Genomic DNA, 27,875 nt, shown 5'->3' on the forward strand with positions numbered 1-27,875 from the left:
ATAAATAAGTCAGGAGTTAGGACCCAGGGATACTTACAGGACGTGACAGCTGCCTGGAAATCAATGAAATGTGCTTTAAGATGCATCAGACTGATGGGAGATACAGTATGAATTCCTCTTATCCATCTGTTCAGGTACAAGTCTTCCTCTTTTGACTGGGAATGATTGTACTCTCTATTCAAAATCTTTTCTAGGAAGGGAATTTATGATTTGGGAAAAGGAAAAAGATTACCTTCCAAAAACTGGAAGATATCATGGTGTTACCAGATTTTTTTACGGTACTCCTCATCCTGGCTGTGAACCCCTCAGGTAAGGGTAACATGATCATTTAAAGGAGGGTGGGATGGTAGAATGGTTTAAGAAGGAAGCAGGCAGCATTTTGGCATGTATGCTGTTTGGGACTTAGAATGTGTTTACCAGGAAGTTTGAGTGGCAGCTGTTAAGTGTGGAGCTTATTGCCAGTATCATGGAACCCAAATGTTTCTAAGATATCATCAGTCACTCCAGAATTCTGAGAACTTCTGTGGTGCCCTGGGGAAACCTGGGTTCATGATATTTCTTTTAAATCAGGGTTGGTAATTTAATGGGAGAGGTTGTACTGGCAAAAAAAAAAAGTTGCCAAAAAGGAATTTTTAAAAATCTTTTAAATAATGTTAAAAATCAATAATGCTTTTTCAAAAAAAAAAAGTTTTTCAAAAGTTGTTAAAAGAGCTGATGACATTCAAAAGCTGGAATGTTATGTTTGATACAGTAACCTATCTACTGGCTATAACTGTTTCCATTTATGTGAGGACATAGAAGTAGGTTTCTTGTATCCATTTTTAGACCTATGTAAACATCTGAAGTGTGTTGGGTATCATGTTACACATGAACATAGTTATGCATGTATCTATAAATGAAGATGAAGTGATGGACCTCGAGTAAGAAAGATCTAGATTTAAATCCCCTCTCCTATTATTGTAATTTATTACATACATGTGCATAACGTATTTATTGAAAGCAGAAGAACACTGAAGCAAAGGGTGAGGATTATAAGGCAAAATAACAGAAAAGCAAGAAGGAAAAGGGGAAGAGAAAAAGAGGAGAGGCCATTATTAATTTTCCAATGTCATGGCTTTTAAAACTAAATCACTTTTTCTGTTATTTCAAACATCATCAAATTTGGCCAATTTCTGTATTCACTTGCTGTATTATAGCCTTCCAAATCAAAAGTGGATTTTAAGGTAAATGTGCTATTTGCATTTCTGATAAAAATTCACTTAAATTCCTAGGTGTTTATTTTATAAAACAACTAGATTCTTAGCTTTTTTTTTTCTTTAGGGAAAAAATTGTATTGTGGCTAGAAATAACAGAAAATACAAACCTTTGGATTTTGATGCCTTCTATAATAGGTATTACATAAGAACATTAGAAATGGTTCATAGGCACTTGATCTAAGAGTTGGGTTGTCCATTGTTACTGACCTCAGCAGGCTAGGGAAATATCTTGATTATTCCTTTCCGGCATGAATTTTGTAAACCCTAAGGCTCTATATAAAATGTAATCCATTATGATGGGGGAAGGGACTGCCTTCTGGAATTAATCCTTGTATTCATTCAAATCAACAAAATATGGATGTTTGCGGAGGTGGGGGGGGATGTTAGGAGTACAAAGATGAGAAATGGCACAGTTCTTGCCCTCAGGTGCTTACAATTTAATAAGAGGGTTGAGACATGTAAACATTATCTATTATATGAATTAGAATGAGAAAAATCCAGTGGTAAGACCAGAAAGGCAGGAGAGAGCTGGAGAAGTAATGATCTCCTCTAGATGGGAGAACTAAAACCTTCAGAGATGTTATCAGAGGTAGTGTCTGCCATCATTGTGTACATGTAGTAATAAAAATTTCAGAACTATATAGAATTGTAAGCATGGTAATACAAGCTTGGAGATCTAGCTATTGGGGAGACTTGCTCTGATAAATCAATTAAGCTCAGTTCAGAATCTCAGTAGGGCTATATCCAATCGGGTGTTCTCACTGAAGTCTGTTGCCAAAATAGTGAGCTCCCAGGAATGGAAGGTCCCTCTGACTAAGAAGGGAAGAATTGATCAAGCCAGAAAAATGAAACAGATCAAAGCTTCCACGCTGAGCAATAGTAGGATAGAGCTCATGATGGGCCAATGCCCTTCCAACCTGGCACCCAGCTAAACGCTACACAGACACACACCCAGACACACACTCCTGTGTAGTAACTTAGAAATGATCTAGCTCAACCAGTACTCTCCTATTTATTAAGCATTTACTGTGTATCAGTTACAGTAGTAAGCTTTGGGGACACAAATATGAACATGTAAATCAGTCAAGCTGTTCAAATTATTATTCTAATAAGGGAGGACAGCAGATAAAGAGGTAGGAGAAAGGGTGAAAAATAGCTAGATCCCAGCAAAATAAGGTGAAAACTCACCTATAAGAAGTGAAGGGATCCTAGAGTGGAGTCCAAAATGAAAGAAGATCAGGAAAAGGTGGAAGTGGTAGTCCAGTAGTGAAAGCATAGATTTACAACCAGAAGAGACTTTGGAGTTCAAGAATAGGTCTTTCACTTTATTAAAGAAATTAAAACACAATAAGATATAGTGATTTACCCCATGTCATTGGTAGTTTCTGAGGCAGATTTAGAATCACCCTAAGGCCTGGTTTCTATCTTCTACCATACCACATTGCTTAAAGTAGCTAGGGTTACCAAAATCAAAACTAAAAGAAAAACCAGCCATAGTTATTACTTCAGTCAAAAGCAGCTGGTTTCCAGGAGAAAGTTTCCAGAAGCTAAGCTTGCTGAACTCCTGCTGGATAGCAACCATAAAATTAGCTCTGGCACACCTCTCAGGACCCACTCTGCCTTTCAGCATCCTGCCTCTTGAGGATATGTACTAAATAATTCCATGATTCTGATTCTGCAGAGAGAAAAGCTTGGCAGTCCAGCCAAGCCTTCTGAGCCCTGGTGGGTCCTGTTGGAGGAAGCAGGTGCTCCAGGCAGAGGGTTTTTTAAGCCTGTGACCTCCCTAGAAGGAGAAGAGAGCTCTGTTTCCTGGGAAAGCTTGTGAGTTTTCCAGGCTGGGTCCTAAAGGAATCCACCAATAGGCAAAAACGCAGCTCAGATAAGAGACAAGGGAAGAGAAGGAAAAGTGGAGTATATAGGGAATAGAAACACGCTCATAAAGAGATGGTTCATTGTTTTAATTCATAGCTAAACATTTTTGTTTTCTTAAGCTATGTTGGACTATTTGGAGTAAAGCAGACTTAGAACTGTTTTCTTTAGTAGTGACTACTGTATCTGCAATTATACTCTTAGGTCCCTCACTGTCCAATGTCCCTGGATACCATAATTATTCCTTGGCTGCCATCCATAGGAGACCATTGCCATGGTGCCTTGTCTTCCTTCTAAGCCCCATAGGGATGACATCCAGGTTCTCTAAGGGAATGTTCATCCCCTCATCATCCCCTTACCTGAATTGTCATTTCTGCTCTCCTTGGATCCCCACTACATTCAATAGATTTTGCCTCAGATAAAAGAATACCTAGTTATGATTTTGGCATGGGGGAGCAGAACAGGGAGATTATAAGGAAAAAATTAGGCAAAGGGATTTCCATGGTTCATGGTGATCATATTCTCTGAACCAAAAATGAAGGAAAAGTGTAATATTCTTCTCTAAAATGTAATGTTCTCTGGGAGCAGGTTTCTTGGGAGGCTTCTGGGGGCAGCCTTCCTTTCAGCTCAGTAATCACAAGTGCAGCCAGGGATTGAAGTCCAAATTTTTTATTGTCTCCTTCAAAGTCTTATCTCCTTCACTTGGGGCTTGGCTAGTTTTCTAGAGGCCTTCCGGATCTTGGTTTCAGTGTTCTCCACAGGACAGCCTGCCACCACTTCTTTGTCTTCCTTAGTTCTGATTCTGGCTCTGAGAGCTTCTTGCTTATATGCTCCACACTGAGTATAAACTAATCATTATATCACTAGGCAACTATGATTTGTTGTAGAATTAAATCAATGCTAAACTAGATTTAACCACTGTCTCCTCAATTCCATGTAATACCTTGTTTCAAGTTCTGACCCATAACATCTCCTTGTAGGATTAAAACAATCATACTGAACCATGCTAAATTAGATAACTATTGTCTCTATCAATTCCACTGACTTAGTACCTTGTAAGAATCCTTTGTTTCAAATTCAGAGTTCTGGCCAATAACAGAAAAGTGCTTGACGACTTCTTCTAAAGTTTCTTTCAATCAATCAAGCATTTTATTAAGCATTTACTATGTATCAGGCACTGGGAATCTCAAGTGCTTTTTTCATTGTTTAGAGCAGGCACTGGTTCTCAAAGGCTATGCCAGCAGAGCAAAAGCTCTGGCAGATTTTACCCAACTAGAAAGGATCCAAGTATATCCCCAGACACAGATTGTATATCTATCATCTAGGACTAGTCTACCTAAGTTGAAAGAAGTTCATTTTCAGAAGATTAGCTAGCAGCTGATGTCTTTTTTCATGAGTTTCTCAAATCATACAACTCTTAACTAAGACAGTGGTATCCAAACTAAATAGCAGTATCTTCTCTTTTTTGATAATAGCTTTTTATTATCAAAATACATGCAAAGATAGTTTTCATATTCACCCATCTAAAACCTTGTGCTCCAAATTTTCTCTCTCCCTTCCCCCCACTCCCTTTCTAGGGGAGCCTAGACAACAAGCACTCCAATATAGGTTAAACATGTGCAATTCTTCTAAACATATTTCCACATTTATCATGCTACACAAGAAAAATAAAATCAAAACAGGAAAAAATGAGAAAGAAGAAAAAAAGCAAACAAGCAAACAACAACACAAAAAGTGAAAATACTATGTTGCAATCCACATTCAATTCACATGGTGCTGTTTCTGGATGCAGCTGGCTCTCTCCATCACAAGTCTATTGGAATTGGCCTGAATCACCTCATTGTTGAAAAGAGCCATGTCCATCACAGTTGATTATCACATAATCTTGTGATTGCTATATACAATGTTCTCTTGGTTCTATTCACTTCACTTAGCATCAATTCATGTAAGTCTTACCAGGCCTTTTTGAAATCATCCTGTTATAGAACAATAATATTCCATCACATTCATATACAATAAGTTATTCAACCATTCCCCAACTGATGGGTGTCCACTTAGTTTCCACTTCTTTGCTACTGCAAAAAGGACTGCAACAAACATTTTTGCAAATGTGAGTTCTTTTCCTTTTTTATGATCTTTTTGGGATACAGACTCAGTAGAGACATTGTGAGATCAAAGAAAACATTTTCTTAACAAAAGAAAATTATTATCCCCTCAAAAAACTTTTAGAAAAATAAAAATTTATAATTTAAATCATTAAAAATTTAAATGATTACCATAATCATACTTTGTTTCAATTTTTTCAAAAAGTCATAGAATTTTAAAAACATTATTGCGGCATTCTTATCAAAATGAAGAACATTGAGAAATATAATACAAATTATGGTATTTTTAATTTCCACAGACTGACTGGTTGATCTCAAGTTTACATACTACATATTCAAATATAGCAATCAGCATGACACAGCTTGCCAACACCTACTGACAACAACAGTGGCAGATCATTTTTGAGTTGAGATTCAGCATGTGAGAACTGGCATATGTTGACCATGTTTGCACGTACCTTACTAAATGTATAATAGATATGTATGATTACTGTCTCAAAAAACCCCATGGATTAGCTCATCGGTGGGATGGATAGATATCTAATCTGGGGTCCTACTCATCTTTCTCCAAGAAATGCTATGATTGCCATTTTGTGGGAAATAGGAGGAAAGCTAGAGCTATGCACTTGCTTCTTTACTCATTTGTCTTCAAAAATGTATGTTGGATTAGAATTATACCTATCTACCATACCTTGAATATTAATAGTCTAGGGGTACAATTCTTTAGGGCACAGGATAAACTCTACTTTCCCTGATCATCCCCAAGGACAAAAGTATTATCTAGCTTGCTATTACCACTAATCCTCCTATGGTGTTACACAAAGGACTCACAAATAGCTGGTAAAAAATGTTTATAAACAAAGCAGTATATAGAAAAATTAAGGTTATACAGATTCAAATAACTCCAGAACTCATTAGAGTAAAGAGGTTCTTTGGAAGCAAAATAAAATCTCAGCTCAAACCAGGAAAAGGAACAAACTTAAGTTTTATCCTTGGGAAATATATTTTTGTATCAGTTTCAGGGGTTTAAGCACAATCAGAGGACATTTGGTGGGGCTGATGCTCTTATATGTATATACTTCTGCTAGCTATTCAAAAGTTAGCATTTCTCTCTCACAACCACTTCCCTCAATCTGAAAAGATCACTGTCTTAGTTGAAAATTGCATGATTTGAGAGACTTATGAAAAAAAAGATGTCTCCTTCATTCAGGTACACATAGCATTGTGGTTCAGCATTCTCTCAGCCATTCAAGAGTTATGTCTCCTTACATATACACAGTGCACCACCCAACCTAAGTGAACAGAGATATTGAATAATCACTGCTTTGTATTGTAAATAATTCTGTATAATAGACCAATTTTTAATACTTACTAGCTGTATGATCCTGGGCAAGTCACTTAACCCCAATTGCCTCAGGAAAAAATAAAGACTCAATTTTGTTGGCTTGATTAAAACTTTTTTTTTTAATTGAAAAAGGTTGATGTCTATATGCAGGGCATTTTCCCTAGTGGTAAAAAAGATATTCTCACCAGCAAACTTACAGTTGATTTTCATGAGGGAAGAGGCAATTGTCAATTAAAGGCAGCTAAGTGGCACAGTGAATAGAGTGCCAAACTTGAAGTCAGGAAAACCTCACTTCAAATTTGGCCTCAGAAATTTACTAGTTATGTTACTCTGGGAAAACCATTTCATCTCAGTTTGCCTCAGTTTCTTCATCTTTAAAATTAGAATAATAATAGCATCTAGCTCTGAGAGTTGTTATGAGGATCAAATGAAATAATCATTATAAAGCATTTAGCACTGTACCTGCACATAGTAAGCACTATGTGAATATTAACTATTATTAGTATCTGACCTTGAAATACCTAACCTTAGATATTCACACAGTAGAATGAATTTAGGGCTTGAGAGTAAGTCAAAAAGGATTGATCACTGAGTCACCATTTTCCTCAAAGGGAAAGATCAATTCTGCTTTTGATTTCTTCTTCTTCTTTTCTGAGTGTATGGGAATTCTGAAAATTCCCTCCACTCTTCATAGTGGAGACAGGATTTTGTTCTCCTTTTTCATTCCTGATAGCTGGTAGATACTCAGATATGGCAATAACCACAGGTGCTAGCTAGTTAAGCTTGAATCTGAGGGACTTTGGACCCCTAGTTGCCCCTTCTGTTTTATATTTCTTTCTCCAAGCACAGGTGAGCAAACATTGTTCCTGAGATGGATTTCTATGAAGGTAGCCCCATAAATGTGAGTCCTGAGTCCTTCAGCTCCCAAATTCTGACTAGTATAGGGAATTTTTTTGACTATTCTAGGGGAAAACTCCTAATGTAAGGAGTATGACCCCAAGCTAAGCCCTGGCCTGCCAGAAGACATAGATCTTGAGGTAGATATTCAAATAGTACAGAACTGAGTTGAAGATGAAATGATTGTATAGCAGTCCCATAATGTATTTCATATTTTGATATTTTAAATACTGATATTTTGAGACAGTATAATAGATTTGAGGGTTATTATATGATGCTTCAAGTTTTTGTTAGTGTGTACTTTTTAATCTTTTGTGTTTTAAATATTTCCTTTTCTATTTCCTTTTGGGAAAACCATAGATAGGAAGCAAACATAAGGTTTAAGTGATTTTTTTGCGGGGGAGGGGAGTCAAAGTAAGGAGAGAAAGAGAGAGACAGTGAAGCAAAAGAGGATTGAACAGAGTTTGCATGAGCTAGAACTTGAGATAGGGATTCCTTAGTAGGAGAAGGTAGCCCACTGAGCCCAGAACTGGTGTATTGTTACATGAAGTTGGTTCATATTTAGTTCCTGGTCTCCTGTTGTCCACATGGAACTGATAGTCTGGTAACCTTTATGTGATTTACTAGGGGTAGTAGCACTGAAGTCAGAAGAGCTAAATACAAATTCCACTTTTGATGCTTACTACTATATGAATTTGGGTAAATCACTAAACCTTCCTAAATCTATATCTTCTATTCAACCCAAGAGACAGTAGACTATGCCCTAGGAATCACCATCACCTGAAACAGAAAGATCCTCCATAAGCTCAAAACATCACCTTTCTGATGTCACTGGTACTCTTCGAGGATGGGGGAAAACTGGGATGCTAATACATTGTTGGTAGAGTTGTGAACTGATCCTCTAATGCCAGAGAAACTGAGACAAGATAGAGATTAGAGAGTATTTGGATTTTGGAGAGGGAGAGATTTTTCTGGGACCAAAAGGATTCATTTTTGGTTTCAGGGCTGAATCAGACTTTCGTGTCAAAAAGTCCAGCAGCCAATGTCAGGTTCCCGTAAAATATATATACATGTGGCTCTATGCTCAGGTAGAAAAAAGCAGGGTGGAGTGGAATCCAAACTCTGGTGACTGGGAATCTGCAAGAAGGAACCATCAATCTGGTTCTGACAGGTTGGGGGTAGGACCATAAATTCTTACAAATTGGGAGGAATTAGGAGATGTCCAGCTAGAGCCAGGAATTCTGGGACTTAGAAATAGAGGATGCCAATTAGTTCATTTGAGATAGGACATCTGGAGTTTTATGACTCTTTTGGATTGTCAGATTTCCACAGCCCTGAATATCTCAACCCTAATGGTCAGAAAAGGGTGGGGGTTGCAACCAGGGGGATCGAGACGGAATAATTCAGGGAAACTGAGGCAGAACAATTTAGGGAAACTGAGATAGGACAATTAGGGAAACTGAGGCAGGACAATAAAAAGGAACTATGGCACAACAATCCAACCATTCTGGAGAGCAATTTGGAATTATGCCCAAAGAGCTATAAAATTGTGCATACCTTTTAATCCAGTAATACTACTACTAGATCTATATCCCAAAGAGATCCTAAAAAAGGGAAAAGGACCTTCATGTACAAAAATATTTATAATAGCTCTCTTTGTGATGGCAAAGAATTAGAAATTGAGGGGATATCCATTAATTGGGGAATAAACAAGTTGTTACATGTGAATGTAATGGAATACTATTTTGCTATAAGAAATGATGAACAGGTGGATTTCAGAAAAATCTGAAGTCTTATATAAATTGATGCTAAGCGAAGTGAGCAGAACTAGGAAAACATTGTACACAGTAACAAAAGCATTATATGGATGTTCAATCATGATAGACTTAGAGCTTCTTTACAATACAATGAACCGAGACAATTCCAAAAGAGTAATGATGGAAAATGCTATCTACATCCAGAGAAAGAATTATGGCGTCTCAATGCAGATTGAAGCATACTATTTTTGCATTCTAAAAATGTTTTGGTTTTTTTTTTCTTATGGTTTTTCTCTTTTATTTTGATTTTTCTTTCACAACATGGTTAAGGGAGAAATATGTTCAACACGCTTGTACATGTCTAACCTATATCAGATTGTTTGTGGTCTTGGGGAGGGGGGAAGGAAATGGAAGAGGAAGAAAAATTTGAAACTCAAAATCTTATAAAAATGAATATTGAAAACCATATTTACATGCACTTGGTAAAAAAACAAAATACTATTAAATGACAAAAAAAAGGAAAGAAAGAAAAAAATCTTGGCATAAGTTCCATCCCCCTTCATGCTGTTCTATATCTTTTTTCCTTTCTGTAGCCAAACTTCTGGGAAAAACCCACTTACATCATTGCTTCCAATTTCCTTTCCTCCCACTCATTTCTCACCTCTTCCAGTCTGGCTTCTAGTCCCACCACTCAATGAAACTCTTTTCTTCAAGAGTCACAGACATCTCTTCTGCCAAATTCAATGGTCTTTTTCTCAGTCCTCATTCTTCTAGTTTGATACTGTTGAAAACTATCTTTATTCTTCATACACCTCTGAGTCTCCATGACACTTTTCTAGCCTAGTTCCTGTTCTACTTGTTTGACTGCTCCTTCTCAGAATACATTGTCAGATCACCCTTCTTCTTCCTCTCATTAAGGGTGGGCTGGGTGTCCCTCAAGCTCCTCCTAAACCTGCTTCTCTTTTTCTCTGCAATCTCTCTTGATGACCTAATCAATTCCACAGGTTTAATGATCATTTCTAAGCAACAATAAATATAATTTTAAAATACTAATAGTTAACATTTATATAGCACTTACTATGTATCAGGGACTGTGCTAAATGCTTTCTAATTGTAATCTCATTGGATCTGCACTACAACCCTGGGAGGTAAGTACTATTATTATTCCCATTTTACAGATGAGGAAACTGAGGCAGCCTGACATTGTGTCTTGCCCAAGATCACACAGTTGGCAAAGTTTCTGAGCCTAGATTTGAACTTAGGTCTTCCTAATACCAGGCCCACCTCTATATTCAGCTTAATCTCTCTGAAATTCTAGTTCCATATCACTTTTTGGATTACTCAACTTGGCTGTCTCCTAGGCATCTCAGATTAATGTGTCTAAAATGCCATTTTTCTCCCATAAACCCACCGTTCTTCTGTTGATGGCAGCACCAGCTTTGTATCTTTGAAATGATCCTTGATCCTTCCTTCTAACTTATGGAATCAGTGGTTATGTCTTATAGATTCTACCTTCATAACATTTCATTGAAGTGCAATATAAATCAAGTTATTATTATAAACAATAATCACATTCTAATAACAATAAAATATTTAATGTGATAAATCATAACTATCCCTTACATTTACTTCTTTCTCTTCACATAGTCTTTTTTGCAGCTCAGGTTTTTCTCATTTAGATTATCACAATAGCTTCCTAAGCAACCTCCCTTCTTCTAGCCTGTTTTCTCTCCATTCCAGCCTATCAAAATTTTTTTAAGGATCAAGCCTGGACTTGTCATTCCTTTATTCAAATACCTGCAGTGGTTCCCTAATGTCACTAGAATGAACTTCACATTGGCATTTAAACACCTTCACAATCTGGCTTCTACTTACCTATTTCCTATTTTCTTCCTTCACATACTTTCCATTTCAGTCAAATTGTTCTGCCCATTGTTGCTTATATATAACTCTCCATCTCCCATCTCTACTCCTTTACATAGATTGTTTCCATCTTCACTTCTACTTTTTGAGTCCCTAATTAGCTTCATTCAAAGCATAGCTTAGGGACTTCCTCCTTACAAGCACTTTCTTGATCCTCCAATTGTTAATTTTCACCTTTTCCTTGAATCTTCTCATAGTTATCTGCATATATATATATATATGTATATCAACATTCCTGCCCTTAAGTAGAATGCAAACCCCTTGAGGCCAGAGATTATTCTTTTTTTATTCTATATCCACAGATATTTTTAAACTGTTGCATCATTGTGAATTAAGTATTCAGGAACAGAATTAGGTAGTTTGTCTGGAACAGGGAGTAAATGGGAGAGTAGTATGAGATGAAACTCAAAGGGTAAGAAAGGCCTTGAATGCTAGAAAAAAGAAATGGAAATTTTATTTGATTAGGATGCTACTGAAGACTTTGGAGCATATAAAATGAAAAGAGATGAGCCCTTGATGTGCTGGAAGCACTAGGTGTCTGGAGGTGGTAGTCTTATAGATCTCCCTCCCTCTGCTTGCCTGCCAAAGCTAAGTCAAGACTGCTTCCTTCCTGTTTCTTGGCACTGAGATGGGCTTCCTAGAGCCCTATGAGCAGGAATTTGGCGCTGCCAAACTGTACCAGAGATGGTCTTACAGTCTACCCAGGCTATTTCTGGGACAGTTCTAAGTCTTAGGAAAAGTCTATTATGCTCTGAGTGACTAGGAGAAATAGGTTATGTATCATCATGGAAGGAATTGTAGATAAAAAGTCCAATATGCTCAACCAGGAGAAAGACTGGTTGTCCTTTCAGAGGCTATTCTTTCAAAAGGTAACCAGAGAAGTACATGGATTCTTAAAAAAAAAAAAAAAAATTGATTGATATTAAACACGCTTATATGAATTTCAAGAGAAATACATATCAAATCGAGGAGTCTGCTTTGTATGTGGAATAGATGTATGTGGGGAAAAAATCCCACTGGATCTCTTTATATTTAAAAAAAGAATAATGAACACCATCCAACAGACCATCAAAATCTGGGAAAATTCTATCCTACAAAGAAGAAGTTGTTAGCATTTTGTGTGTATGTCATGGACCCCTTTGGCAATCTGATGAAGCCTATGGACCCCTTCTCTGAATTTTGTTTTTAAATGCATAAAATCAAACACATGAGATCATGTATAATAATATATATGTATATTTCTGTTGGTTTCAGGTCTCCCACAAAAGTTCTCCAGGAAGGGAAATTAAGAATAATGTATAATAATATAATAATAATAAAACACAAATAAATTGAAAAAATTCATGGGCCCACGTTAAAAATTTCTCTTCTAAAGCTTATTTCAAAGAATCAAAGCAGAAGGCAGAGATGAATGCAAGGGTTCAAGAAAAAGCCCACAAAAAAAACACAGAAAGGATGAGAAAGGAGTTAAGCTTTAGTGGAAGCCCTGTTGACCCAAAACTGCTAATTCAAAGAGCACAAAAGATCAAAGAAAAATAAATGGATGGGTTTTTACTGGCTTAGACAGAAGCAAAGTATTGTAACTCTTTTTTAAAAATAGAGAAAAAATTTTAAAACAGCTATTAAGAGAGGAAAGAAATAATAGAATATAGTAGATTGTGGTCCTTTCATTTAATTGTTACTGACCTGGCACTTATCTGAACAAAAGAGGTAAAATCTTTTTAGGAAGAGGCAAGTAGTCTTTTCTGGCCAAAAGAGACTCCATCAATGACTGATTGGTGAATAAATTATTTAGAAATTGCTTTATCTCATCTTCTGAATAAATTATTCAGATATAACTCTAGAGAATTATTTATTATTTCTATGAAATCTCCCTACTAGAAGGAAGGCTTTGGTTCTGAGAATATATATATATATCCATGAGACTTATGCAAAGGGAGTTCTACAGGAACTATTTAGCTTCTTGGTCCAGTTGCCTTCAGGATGCTCTTCCAGCATTTAGGGAAGACCAAAAACTTCCATGAGAACTCACTTGACAGACAGTAGTGCTATTAATTAGGAAACTACACACATTAGTTAAAGGAGACAAAATTCTCAAAGCAATTAGTGAACAGCTTTGTTCTAGGAATTTAGATTTGTTTTCATTGTTTACAACAAACAAGATTTTCTTTCTATTTTCTTTGTTTCTTTCTTTTCTTTCTTTTTATTTTTCTTATTTTTTTGCTCTTTAGTTGATTTTTATTTTGCACTATTTGGTGTTTGCAAATATTTCAAGGATTTTTATGGAAAGTTAAATCTGTATGTCATCAACTGGTAAATCCCACTGAAAAAAAGCAAAACCTAAATAAATGAAAAGAGTCAAGGCACTTTAAGGAGTACTGAGAAATGTATCATTTACATATACATTTCAAAAGTGTCTATTATGAGCCAGGCATTCTTCTAAGTGCTGAAAATAAAAAGAAAAGGAAAAGGTAGTTCTTGCTCTCAAGTTCAGTCTCGTGTCCTCGGCTCAGAGATGAGAGATATAGTGTGGACTCTTAATTCCTCCTCCTGGAGAACTTTTGTAGAAGACATGAAATCAACAGAAACCATAATACAAATGGAATACAACTTGGTATGACTCTGTTATTCTTTTTTTCCCTTAACTCTGAGGAAGGATATTTCTAAAAGTTTAACAAAATAAGTTTTCCCTAATTATTTCTCTAACAATGAAATTATTCAAATTATCCAGCATGATTTCTCACAAAATCTAGATTAAATGAGAAAAGAAAGCCCAGATTCTCCCCCAGCATTATCATATGACAGGAAGGAAAAAATTGAAGTCTTTACTATATATTCAGAATCAGAAAGAAAGAGATTTGGACAAATCAATTAATATGGAATTCCAGTTTTTAAAATTTTATTAATCAGGAATCTGTTTATTAAGAAGCTTCATCAGGCATCGCATAATACATGCACACAGAGATCTCTGTACACACATATACATTCACACTTGTACAATTAGGCTGCCCCACTTATAAAGGGAGCCCAAACCTTGGTGAGTCACTGAGAGGGTTAGTAATCAGCAGTTTATGTTTTGTATACATGGAAATTCTCAAGGAAAAAAAATCCCACTGTATCTCTTTATATTAAAAAAAAAAAAAAAAAAAAAAAAAAAAGTCTAGGGCAGGGCAGCTAGAGCTTTGAATAGGACACCAGCCCTGAAGTCAGGAGTTCTTGAGTTCAAATATGACCTCAGACCACTTAACACTTCCTTGCTGTGTGACCCTGGGCAAGTCACTTAACCCCAATTGCCTCAGCAAAAAAAAAAAAAAAAAAAAAAAGTCTAGAAGTCCTTTATATCATTAATCTATTATAATTCTAAAATCCTATAGTGTGGAGTGATCTTAAGATATTCTTATTGTCTTTGGGGAGGCAACTAAAAGGTATTATGGACAGAATACTTGAGTTGGAGGCAGGAAGGACAGAGTTTGACACATTAACTGACTCAGAGCAAATCATTTCTCTCTGAATAATAATAATGATATTTACATCGTACTTTAAGGTTTGCAAAATACTTTAAAATATTATCTAGTAAAATTTAAAGTATTTAAAATTTTTGAGTACTATTTCATAGTCCTTTCGAATCTGTTTCTCACCTACCTCACAAGGTTGTGAGAATCACATAAAATACATATACACATCATATACTTATGTATCTGTATATGTGTATGTGTAGATAGCTGGATGGCAGATTGCATAGAGTGAGCTCAAATATGACTTTCATTCCACTCCATTCTCCATTCTGTTGCCAAAAGAATTTCCTTAAAGAGCATGTTTTACCACTGAGGCCAGTGGTCCAGTGGATAGAGTGAAGGACCAGGAGTCAGGAAGATTCATCTTCATGAATTCAAATCTAACCTCAGACAAACACTTACTAGCTGTTTGAGTAAATCGTTTAACCATAATTAAGTTTGCCTCAGTTTTCTCATCTGTAAAATGAACTGAAGAAGAAAATAACAAACCACTCTAGTATCTTTGCCAAGAAAACCAAAAAAGAGATTTGTGAAGAGTTGACCACAACTGGAACAATTCAAGTACAAAAACATGCATACATAATACAAACTTTGCAAACTTTAAAGTACAATGTGAAAATTAGCTATATAATTATTTGATAGTACTAGGGGATTAAGGTGGAATTGGCTATTAGACTGTGAGTTCCTTGAGAACAGGTACTATTTTTTGTCTTTCTTTGTATCCCCAGAGATTAGCACAGTGGCTGACACACAGTAGGTACTTAATAAATGCTTATTAACTGACTGACTCGTATTTCCAAAATTTAAATGTAGCTGTTTTGATTTGTGAGATCATTATACCTTAGAACAAAAATTCTTAACGTTTTATGCATGGTACATGTATAAATTTCAAATTATCAAATAGATGAGGATGGGGGGGATCCACTGGAAAGGGATTATATCTTTATTTTCACAAATTTCTAACCAAAATTCAACATTTTATTCTGAGGAGGTCTATGGATCTCAGTAGATTGTTGAAGGGATCTGTGACATTGAAAAAGAATTTTGAGAACAGAATCCTGCCTAAATTGATTGTAATTGTGAGTGAGTAGAAGTCATCCTTTTGCTGACAAGCTTCTTGGGTATGGTCTTCAGTTGACAGATATACCAATCTCTAATGGGCCTTTACTTTAGCTGAGTAGCAGCTACCAAAGCTTGGTAAGCCAGTCATCTTTGAGAGCCTTTGAGACACCAGTCACCTCCATATGGCAAGGTGGCATTAAGGGAAGTTTGGTTCACTATGTACTTATTAATATATTATTAACTTAACTCTTACCCATCATCCTGCTTTTCTTTATAAAAGCTAAACTTAGTATTAATTAATTCTGAATTTTCTTTTGTCCTTATAGCTTCTCTGGGGTTCAGTTCAATAGCAGAAACTGAAGATGCCCTACTGAGGAACTTATTCCAAGGGTACCAGAAATGGGTTCGCCCTGTATTGAATGCCAATGATACCATAAAAGTGTATTTTGGGTTAAAAATATCTCAGCTTGTAGATGTGGTAAGTAACTATCACTGGAAATCTTACCTCCACTCCCCTCTAAAAATAGATTCATTAACCTGGTAGTTTGACTAAGATCTAAAAATAAATCATGAAAAAAAAAAGGTTCATTGAAATTCTTGAAGGTAAAAGGGAATAGTCTTGTGGAAAGAAAATTGAGATGGGTGATCATGGTTAAGAGCTGTTGCTTGAGGTTGAGAGATGACATTGAAAATGATCCAAAGAGGATATAATGAAAAGAACCCTATATTTGCATTATGATGACCCAGATTCAATTTAGAATCTGTCTCTTACACTTATGTGACTGTGGCCAAGTCATGTAAATTCTCTTGGCCTCTTTGGCTATAAAAAGTGAGGTTTATTCAAAACATAATCCACAAGGTCTCTTCCAGCTCTAAATATATGACTTAGGGCTAACGAAGCTATTTCATGAAGGAATTGAAGGAAGCAGAGAATACTAGAATTGATCTGCCCTAGCATAATTGCCATTCTTCCCAGTGTGTCTTAATTCTGCTATGTTCAGTTCTAATTCCATCACAACACAGCTTCTTTTTTTTTCTTTTGTTGGTTTTGCTAGGAATTAGTCCAAAATAAAGAGCAGAGCAAAATAGGGAAAGAGACATTTTTATTTTTCCTGTTTTAGGGTTGATAATATACAGAGCACTATCTATTGTGAGGGTCCCCTAGAAAGTAAGACTTATTAATAGACCCTCAGCCCTATAAGCTCATCTTCTAGAGACTCTTAATTAAGACATTCCTTTTACTCAAAGAATACACTAACCTATATCTTTGCTTTTCCCTGTAACTACAAGGAATATATTTTCTGAGCTCCAAATTGGCCTATAAATTGGCATACGAGGTGTAACAAAGGATATTCCTTTGGCAAAACCTTGTTCACATTTTCTTTCCTTGAAATGGGTGCTAGGTATGAAATATATGCTTGCGATGGCTGCTTTTCACCATTTCAAACTCAAGCATCTTAGCAATTGGCAAATTACTGAGAATGAATGGAAATAGTTATTTCTGTGGAGTTCTCTAGACCCTTCCAAAGATGCCATTTAAATAGAAAGTGATCTTAGACAAATGATGACCTCATATAATGTTCTTTGTTTCAATTGACATATTCTTTTTCTTGTCTTTTCCAGGATGAAAAGAATCAGCTGATGACAACAAATGTATGGCTTAAACAGGTAACCTAAAAATAAAAAGGTAACAAATAAAGAAAGTCAATTAGTCTATGGAAGAATTTATAATTAGATTTTTTTTAGGATAAAGGAAAGAAAAAATGCTAACAGGGAGCCTTGAGACCATTTGGCCTAAGTATTTGCCCCAATTCTTAAATCTGAACACTCTCCCAATTCATTTCAATAAAACTCAATAAGCATTTATTAAGTTCTAACTCTGTGTAGAGCACTATGCTAGGTGCTGGAGGGAGAAGGGAGATATTCAACATTTAGATAGGATGCAGTCCTACCTTTTTGGAATTTACAGATATAAACACAGCAGAGATAATAATGCAAACATTACATAATAAATGCGTCATGCCCGTGCAAAACCATGGTTATTCCTGAGTAAGAAGGGAATCAGGAAAACTTCCTGTAGGAGGTAGCATTGGAATTGGTTTTTAAAGGACTAAGTAGCAATTCAACTAGAGAAGAGATGATATAGCATCTCATACCAGGATGGGGAATAGTCAGGATTTAAATAGAGTTGAAAATCCCTGAATAGGATTATGCTCTTACATTTGAAATTCAATTAGATTTTATGCTTTACCCAATAATGAATGTATAGCTAGAGAATGGGTCCAAACCTGTGATTTCATTCATTTAGGGAACTGACAAAAGTGGAAACTCGTTCTTCCAATACAAGGTGGCAGCTTCTCTGCAAGTAATAAATCATCTTAGATGTCATATGTATAATAGGTATCATATTTCTGGCTTTCTCAATGGGTGGGGAAGGGGGTGGAGGGAAAGAGAGAATTTAGAACTAAAAATATAGTCTTAGAGAGTTACCCAGATCATTGTGAAGTTAAATGGCTTGCCCAGGATCACACAATGTGGATGTGTCAGAAGCAGAATTGTACTCAAGCTAGCTGGCTTCCACATTGACTTTCTATCCATTATACCATGGAGTATCTTAACAAACCATAAAATAACATGTTAAAAATTCAAATAAAATTCAAATATTTGAAATGAACATAGATTACTTTAAAATAAAATGAGACTGCTTAGTCTCACTCCTTCCAACTTCTGCCATCTCTCTCTCTTTCTCTCTCTCTCTCTCTGTTTTTTCTCTCTCTCTCTCTCTCTCTTTCTCTCTCTCTCTGTTTCTCCCTCTCTCTTTTACTCACTCCCACTTTCTCCTTCCCTCCCTTTCTCTTCACTCTCACTATGTCTTTGTCTCAGTTTGTGTGTCTCTCTTTCTCTCTCCCTTCCTTCCTATTTCTCCTTCCTTTCCTTCCTCCCGTTTTTCTTCCTCCCTCCTTTTTTTCTCCCTCCCTCCCTCCCTTCCTCTTTTTTCTTCTCTCTCTTCCCCCCTCTCTCTTTCTCTCTCACTTCTTCAGATCATCTGCAAACAAATATTTAGGAAAAATACTAAGGTAGTACATTAATTTTTTCTATCACTTAAGTCTAATGAAATAAATGATATTCTGGTGTCAAAATGCTCAATTATTTCTGCTGACAAGCTATAAAGTTGCATGTACACTGTGGTAGGCAGGATTGATAAAAGATGTGGATTTGGATCTCAAATCTGCCACTCCCTAGCTGTGTAATATTGAACAAATCTCTTCATCTCCCTGAGCCAGCATTGTTCTCATATGAAAAAAAAAAAAAAGTAGGTTAACTAGTTGATCTACAAGATCACTTTTAGCTCTGAATCCTATAATCAATCATCTGATTGACTTGTTATTGACTGATACCTCTGTCAGTCAATGACATAGCTGGAGAGAGAAAGGACTATTGTTCTCACCTTCCTTTTTTTTCATGTTATCTTCTTTCTAGGATTCCTAACCTAGATGAAACATCCTGGGATATAATTTTTTTAATCTGAGATTTATATAAATATATATTAGCCAGATAGTGCAATAGATAATATATATATATATATATATATATATATATATATATATATATATATCTTCAATTTCCAAAAATGGAAGAGAACAGAGTCTGAAATTCTAGGCCAAGTGAGTTTGACTTTGACTCGTGGGAAAATTCTAGAACATATTATTAAAGGGAGAGTTAGTGAATCACTAGAAAGGAAACAATGATTACAAAGAGCCAATATGACTTTACTAAGAACAGGTTATTCCAAACTAACCTTATTTCTTATTTGACAGGACTACTAAACTGGAAGATCAGGGGAATATTGTAAATATATTTTAATTGGGTTTTACAAAGAATTTGTCAGAGTCTCTCTCATGCTTTTCTTATGAACAAGATGGAGAGATGTAGGTTAAAAAAATAGTATAATTAGAGGTCTTTGGAATTGGTTCAATGGCTGGAAAGAGAAGAGTTGTTATTAATAGAACTGTGACAACTTGGAAAGAAATCTCCAGTAGAGGAATCTGTGCTTGACTCCATGTGCTGGGCATACCATGCTGTTTAACATTTTTATTAGTGACTTGGATAAAATTATGGAATGTTTGTCAAATTTGCAGATAACACAAAGCTTAGAGGACTAACTAAAAAAAATCACACAATCAGATATCAGGATTTTAGAAAAATCATGGTTGGCTAGAATGCCAAACAAAATCTAATAAGATTAAAGGCAGTGGTAGTAAATGAAGTCTTAAACTTGAACCCCCCCCAAAAAAAAATCACCATTTTTGCTAGTACATAACAGAGGAGATATAGCTATATGTAAGTCCCTAGCAAGTCAAAACTGATTATTAGTTTACTCACAACCATAGTTTTAACAGAAAGAGTTAATATGTGCCCATCTGAATAGGATCTAAACTAGAGGTGTTAAAACACAGGCCCTCAGCTACAAAATTCCCAAAGGCACAGGTCCAGATTATAATGTAATTGAGAAGCATTTAACAAAATAAAACAAAGATAACATTACATTTTAAAATCTAAGAGATTTTTATGTACAAATTAGTGACCCCTGTTTCTATTTAAATTTGACACCACTGATTTAAATGACCATATCTTATCTTTCACAGAGCTTATCCTAGTCTTCAACTATCATGTATTATGTCCCTGGGTAGCATATTTGAGATTCAATAGAAGAAATAATTAAATGAAGGATGTTTATTGTCTCAGCTGTACAACTGATGTGCAATTCAAAGAGTAAGTCTATCATGCACTAAAATCTGGTACATACCCTGGAAATAGAAAGTGAACTAGGTTCACAATTAAATAGGAGAAAGCTAGCAAACTGGATTGCTTTTGGGAAATTGTCCTGTGCTTTTAATGACTCCTGACTTCTCCCTGAAACAGAGATGCATCTTTTTAATATTGGTATTCATCCAATGATGATGTTGACTACAAATCATGAAATACCCCATCATGCGAATTAAAATGGCAGTTCACCCAAAGGGCACTGAAAAAACAGATGGTGGGCATAAGTAGGCCATAGCATATCCAGCCAATCAAGAAGCATTTATTAATTATGTTCCAGTCACTATTTACAATGCCTGTTAAAAAAAAAAAAAAAAGAAAAAAAATGCCTTAATGGAGCTTCCATTCTATCAGGGTAAACAACATGTACATATGTATTATTAAGTGTAAAATATATATAAAATAAATATAACCAAATTGTAGGAAGTATATATCTCCCTTGTTCCTCCAGGGCCAAGCAGTACAAGTCTAATCCTTCTTACAACCATTTAAATGTCTAGGATAATGATCACATCCTACCTTCATTTTCCTACTTTGCTTAAGTAGAGAACTAATTATATCATTTCATCTACAGCCAATCACCACTGATAATATTTCTATGCTCATTCTAAATGTATTTTCCTATGACAGCAGCAATAAAAAAGAGTTCAGAAAATACTGGACATAGGAGTCATTATATAGAGATTTGACTAATGTAAGAGATAGATGGTGGCGTGGTACATAGAGTCAGGAAGATCTGAATTCAAATCCAGCCTTAGACACTAGCTGTGTGACCCTTGGCAAGTCACTTAACCTGTTTGCCTCAGTTTTCCCATATGTAAAATGAGAATAATAACACCTACCTCCATGGTTGTTGTGAGGATCAAAGGAGATAATAATAATCATAATGCTCATCAGCCTTTCCTTATTTCAAATCCCAGTGAAAATAGCTATGTAACTTTGGCTGCATTATTTAACTCCTCCAGTTTTCACAAATCACATCAAAATGTACACATCTGAAAGAAAGTGAGTTATTTGGAGTTTCTGGACCTCCATTCCCTCATGTCCAAAATAAAGGATTTGCAGTAAATTATTTCTAAGGTCTTGTCCAAGTGCTAACATTCTATAAATAGGAATTTTCTCTAGAGACCCAAGACCCAGAATACAGATTTCAGGTGAGAATCTGTAATTCTGTGACTTTTATTTTTGTTCAGTCATTTCAGTCATGTCTAACACTTTGTAATCCCAATTGCAGTTTTCTTGGTAGAGATACTGGAGTAGTTTATTGATTCCTTTTCTAGCTTATTTTATGGATGAGGAAACTAAGGTAAACAAGGTTAAATGATTTGTCCAGAGTCACAGAGCTGGTAAGTGTCTGGGTCCATATTTGAAATCATAAAAATGAGTCTTCCTGACTCCAAACCCAGTGCACTATCTTCTGCACCATCTGGCTGCCCTTGATTTTGTGATTGTATCATTATTAAAACTAAAAACAAAATGCTACACCAAGACCCAGAATACAACCTCCAGGTGAAATTCTGTAAATGCATCTTATTAAAAATTAAAATAAAATGCTGCACTATATTAGATTTTCTTACTGAAACGCATGACTTCCTTCATTCCAATAAACTGTCATATGAAGCAAACATTCAACCTATTGGAGATAGAGGCAAGGTACATGGCTCTTTCTACAATCCCAAAGGTTTGCTCTTCTCACCAGTTCCTTCCATATTTTATTCTCCTTTCTGCTGTTGTTCTGGTGTATATTTAGATATTCTTCCCTCATCCCACCAAAGACCTTCATCAAGGCGTAGATAAATGTTCAAAGCAGACTTCAATGGGGAGCTATTTTTATTTGTATTGATTTTACTTTGCATATACTTTTTCCTCTTTCCTTTGCACTCTACGAAGTAATCAAAACCCATAAACGATAAATATATTATTAATAGTGACTCACTGAGTCAGCACAAGAAACTACTTAATGCCTTGAGCCCCTGACTTCTGCTCCTTCCACTCCAAGGTTAAAAAGACCTTAGTTCAGAGAAACTATTAGAAGCAAATGAGAAATTGAACCCAATTTTCCTTCAGTGACATAAATCTGGCTCTTTTTGCCAGGAACTATGGAACACATGAAAGAATTATAGATTATATTAAAGAGCCTTAGAGATCACAGAGGTCAAGCTCCTCCTTTTATAAATGGAAGAAATACTAGTACTTGTCATTGATTTAGAGCCAGAAATCACCCCAAAAGTCATCTAATCCAAGTTTCCCAAACTCAAAGCTTATTTTATTTTACCAGCACTTAGCACATAGTAGGTGCTTAATAGTTATTGATTGATATAGAGATGAGGAAACTAAGGCCCAAAGGAGTTAAATAAGCATTGAGTAAGAATAAACTTGAAAGAAAGACTTTGTAAGGCAGTTTTCCTAAGGGGACAAGGGTCAGCAAGAATAAAAAATTCATCTTCTGAGTCACCAAGTTTTACAGTTCAGTAGGTAAGAGTTATTGTAGATATATGACTCCTCTGTCCCTGTGAAAATTTTCACAGATGTGTTAGCAGTCAAGAGTTAAAAATGCAGACTGGAGAAGGGTCCTCCAAGGTAAATGGATGCTCTTTAAGCACTATGCCAGTAATTTCTCAGATGCCTACAATGTGCATAACATTGCTACCACAAGCTATGATCGTGGTGATGATGATTAATGATAATAGTCTATGATTGTAGAGTATATCACTTCTATATGTAACATTTTGTTTTAGTCTAAGAGAAATTGAGTTAAGTGGGTCAAGGATTATTATTATTATATTATTAAACTTATATTCTATGTATATATTATACATATAATATATAATATTATATATATTATATAATAAGTTATAGAAGCAGAGCTAGAGGAGACAGGAAAGCAGCAATTGTTGCTAATAGGACCAAGTGGTTTGTGGGTTTAAAGACAGATTCAGTGTGTGTGTATTCCTATATTCATTTCAGAGTCATGCCTTTAAAAAGGGGGCAGCTGGATAGTACAGAGAATAGAGCTCGGGGCCATAAGTCAGGAAGATTTGACTCAGACACTAGCCTTGTGATCCTGGACAAGTTACTTAATCCCCATTTGCCTTAATTTCCTCATATGTAAAATAGTGATTATTATAGCACCTACCTCCCAAGGTTGTTGTGAGTATTAAATGAGATAGCAATTAAGTGCTTAACACTATGCCTAGTACACAGTAAGCACAATATATAAATGTCAGCTATTATTATGATTATTTTTATTAACATATATTTTAAGAAGAGAATCAGACTTATTCTCATTCTAAGGCCATCTGTTAGTAGCAAATAATAGCAAGAAGGTTCTAGGATCTTTGGGCTGCTGTTCCTAAAGTAGCCTTTATAACATAAACTTGAGTAGATTAATGGGAAGCACATAGTATGTGCTTAATAAATGTTGATTGATTGATTGATTCGGGGAAGCAAAAAAGATGGTTCAAGCCTTATCTTGGCATATAAACAAGCACAACTTTATGGAATCTTACTATCTGTGTTTCCCTGTGTTTGTGTTGCTTTGTGATGTGTGTAATGTGTCTCTGGAATAAGTTTTAGTGTATCCTATGATAAAGTAAACTGCTTAGAGGACTTTGGCACACTATTGGATTGGCAATTAAGAAATTAAGATTTTGTCACAAGTTTGCCTTCAACTTTGGAGTTTTTCCTTATTCTTTCAGAGTATTTGTGTCAGAAGTCACAGAAAACTTGGAAATCATTTTATTTCCTCAGATCTAATCCCATTAAAACTGGGAAGCTGGGTCACTTGCCATCATGGACACTTGGGTACATCATCCATCCTTCTAGTCCCAACTAAGGACCTTGTATATTATGGCAAAGCTTAGGTGCCCTAGGGTCTCTCTACTGGAATTTTCAAACTACCTCTGGGAATTCTGTGCAAGCTTGGTACCATTGTAACTGACACTTGCTTTGGTCATTTATCATCTCCATCCATCTAAAGAAAATAAAGTTGGTTAGCTATTTGTCAAGCTTGGTACTTCAAGTCAGGGTTGTTTCTCCAATAACTGGTCTTTTTTTAAAAAATCAACTGAGAGTACAAAGAACATTTAATTCAATAAAACATTTATTAGAGTTTCTTGTTGAAGGTGACTCTAATATGAGTACTTTCAAGTTCAAATTTGACATTAGGATGAAATCAGATACTTAAGTATCACTGAGCAGTTAACAAAAAGATAGATTTCTTTGCTCAAGCACAAGTAAATGCAGTAAGATATTTAGTTTTTCTGAGTGCACCAGAACACATATACCTTTTCAACATATGGAAATGCATTTAGTCATCAGGGTAGTCTATGATAAAGGATGTGATGATTCATGTGGTCTTCAGAAATCCAACAAATCAGAGTCACCCTGACTGCATGAATGAGAGTTTTTATGCATTTAGGTGACCTGGAAGCTGTGTCAAAGGAGACAGGGATGAATCAAATTCTAGGAATAGCTCTGTTGTTTTTAGAGAAAAAAATGCAGAAAATAAGAAACCCTGATCTTACCAAATTTATTGTATGCCAAAGCTGGGATTGATACAAGTTTATAAGGCATAGTCCCTGCTCTCATAGAGTTTATAATCTAGTTGGAAAATAAAATGCATATATTAGATAATTGTAATATGTAACTAATATAGAATAGGATAGTATAATATGTGGGCAGCTAGGTGGCACAATAGATAGAGCTCTGAGCTTGTAGTCAGAAAGATTCATCTTCCTGAGTTCAAATCTGGCTTCAGACACTTACAAGCTGTGTGACTTGGGCAAGTCACTTAATCCTGTCTGCCTCAGTTTCCTCATCTGTAAAATGAGCTGCAGAAGGAAATGGCAAATCATTCTAAAATCTTTGCCAAGAAAACTCCAAATGGGATCAGGAAGAGTTAGACATGACTGAAAAAACTGAAAACACATGTACTACAATGTGATAGGCTATAAAAATATATAATGGAGGAAATTCCATCATGGAAAAAATACAAGATTTGAAGTTATGCTACCCCTGATGTTTCCTGGCTATGTAATCTTGGACAAAGTCACACAATGCAATAAGTGAGACCTCTCTGAGACTTAGTTTCCTCATCTGTAACATGGTGGTAATAACATCCAAATAATATGCAATAATATCAATATGGCTACCTCAAGTTATATGAAATGTTACATAAATAACAACTGTTATTAGTAAGGAGAAACAAAGCAAGATAGAACTAAGTAGCCAAGTCATCCACCTCTAAAATCATTGGATCCCCACAGCTCTAGAATGAGAAGGGACCTTTCAGAAATTCATCTTGTCCAACCTCCTCCTGTTACAGATGAGGAAATTCAAAAGAAGTAACTGAGGGGGATTTAAAACCAAGCCTTTTGACTTTTAGAAATAAAGAGTTTTGAGAATATATCCAGAGTTTCCTACTTTTATCTAATGGAATGGATTGAAATCATTTGAATTTTCAGTTTTTACCATCTTGACATGTTTCCTTGGTTCTTGACATGGTTCCTTTGGTTCTGCCCCTTCTCCTTATCACAAACAAAGATTATTTGTGATTCTTATTTCCACTAAAGCTGACAGCTCAACTATCTCATCTAGGATGGACTTCCCAGATAGGCCCAAAGACTGTTTGGCAGATATTTCCCTTAAAACTAAAGTGAAGCAAAATTAATTTTATTTTGAGAATTTGACAATGCACTTTCCCTCAAATAAACTAAGTCACCTTATTAGATAACAAAGTTTGGGAATTAATGAGAGAATTCATTGTAGAGAGAAGGAAGGCAGAATCATTAGTTCTGGCATCACTATTTGTATCCCAGCTCCATCACTTATTATATGACCTTAGATGAATCATTTCTAGTCTTTGGGCCTATCTTTAGTGCTCTTTTTTGCCATTTGAAAAATAAGAGTGTTGGACCAGTTGATATCTAAAGTCTCATCTATCTCTAAAGTGTTGATCTTGTGACTCTGAATTATATATTTGATCCTCACCCATATTTGATTTAACTTTTAGACTGAATAATTTTAAAGGTTGGGTTATTTACAGTGAGAAAAATCCAATTTAGTAGGGTTTAAGTGGAATATTGTTTCAGATCATCATAACCTCACCAGGCAAAGGTTATTTTATGTAAATGTTCAAGGAAAGAAAATGAAGGTGGAAATGTTATAGTACATATTTAGAATCAAAGATTTTTTTTTCCTGTGGATTAACTTTAATATTTGGTTCTACTGTCTAGCCACCTTTTCCCTTATTCCATTTCCTATTTTAGCTGGTGATAAATAGCCCTGAGTTCATATTTGAAAAGGGTTTTGAGAGTCTTGACTGGAACAGGCTGCATAAACATGGAATGTGATTTTTAAGGTGTCACTGGCAAGAAAGAAGACCAAGGAGGGGAGCCCTCCTGAGGTTCCAGGGTTGCAGGAGATCAAGGGTCAGGAGCAGGGATATAGCCAACAATTTCCTGGGGCTTTTAAGAGAATGGGTCCTGGGGAGTTGTGACTTTGACGCCGCTTCACCACCATTGTGGATAGGTTGGTAGAGGGAATGACAGTGCTGTTAGCATCAGTCCTTTGCACAGTATTACCAAGTGGATTATCATCATGGCATTATAGCTTAGAGGTGGAAGGGAACCTTAGAGACTATTTAAGCCAACCCCCTCATTTTACAGAAGAAAAATTGAGGCAAACACAGGTGGTTTGCTCAGGGTCACATAGCCAGTAAGTGTCTGAGGCAGGATTTGCAAATTCATCTCTCAATCAATTGCACTGTGCTGGCCCAAACCCATATTACTATGTTTTCTTCAAGAATTTAAATGGGTGGAAACCTCAAAGTTTCACTGTCTACACTTGTCTTCATGGTGTCTCTTCTCATAAATTTTAGTCCCCTCTTAAGTAAATATTTTGACATTTTGATTGGGGATGGGAATGGTAAATTAGTCAGAAAAGGAATCTTTCTGAAATTATTCTGAATTTCTTTCAGGTATAGATTGTACTAGATGACCTCAAACTCTCAAATGATTAAGAGATCATGATTCTGAATTCAAGATGGCAGACTATGAAACTCCCTCCTCTTAAAAAATAGCTTTTCCAGGATAATTTTCTGAAATCCAGATATATGGACACTGCCAATCTCTAAGATCAATCTCTAAGATTTTTCAGCTTAACATGAAATCATAGAATTCTACATGTGTTTCAAGGTGCTTAGTTGAGCATCAATCACATCAATAAACTATAGAAGCTTAGTGGTTGAGTCTATGCAATAAAAATTTCTGAATCAAAAAAGGAGTCAGTCCAGAGTTTTCAGCCACCATAATTGCTCAATT

The 27,875-nt window shown here is 35.7% G+C and overlaps 1 protein-coding gene across 1 annotated transcript in view; it reads left to right on the top strand.

The window, feature by feature from the left end:
• The first annotated feature begins 254 nt into the window (after positions 1 to 254).
• Positions 255 to 27,875, top strand: part of CHRNB3 (cholinergic receptor nicotinic beta 3 subunit) — a 38,104-nt gene continuing 10,483 nt past the window's right edge. Inside the window, exons 1-5 of the mRNA XM_051973570.1 lie at positions 255 to 309; positions 9,944 to 10,002; positions 14,429 to 14,444; positions 16,056 to 16,207; positions 17,353 to 17,397. Of these exons, the coding sequence (XP_051829530.1) occupies positions 255 to 309; positions 9,944 to 10,002; positions 14,429 to 14,444; positions 16,056 to 16,207; positions 17,353 to 17,397 (327 nt within the window). The remainder of the gene's footprint in view (positions 310 to 9,943; positions 10,003 to 14,428; positions 14,445 to 16,055; positions 16,208 to 17,352; positions 17,398 to 27,875) is intronic.

Source organism: Antechinus flavipes, chromosome 2, assembly GCF_016432865.1.
Source record: "Antechinus flavipes isolate AdamAnt ecotype Samford, QLD, Australia chromosome 2, AdamAnt_v2, whole genome shotgun sequence".
Taxonomy (NCBI): domain Eukaryota; kingdom Metazoa; phylum Chordata; class Mammalia; order Dasyuromorphia; family Dasyuridae; genus Antechinus; species Antechinus flavipes.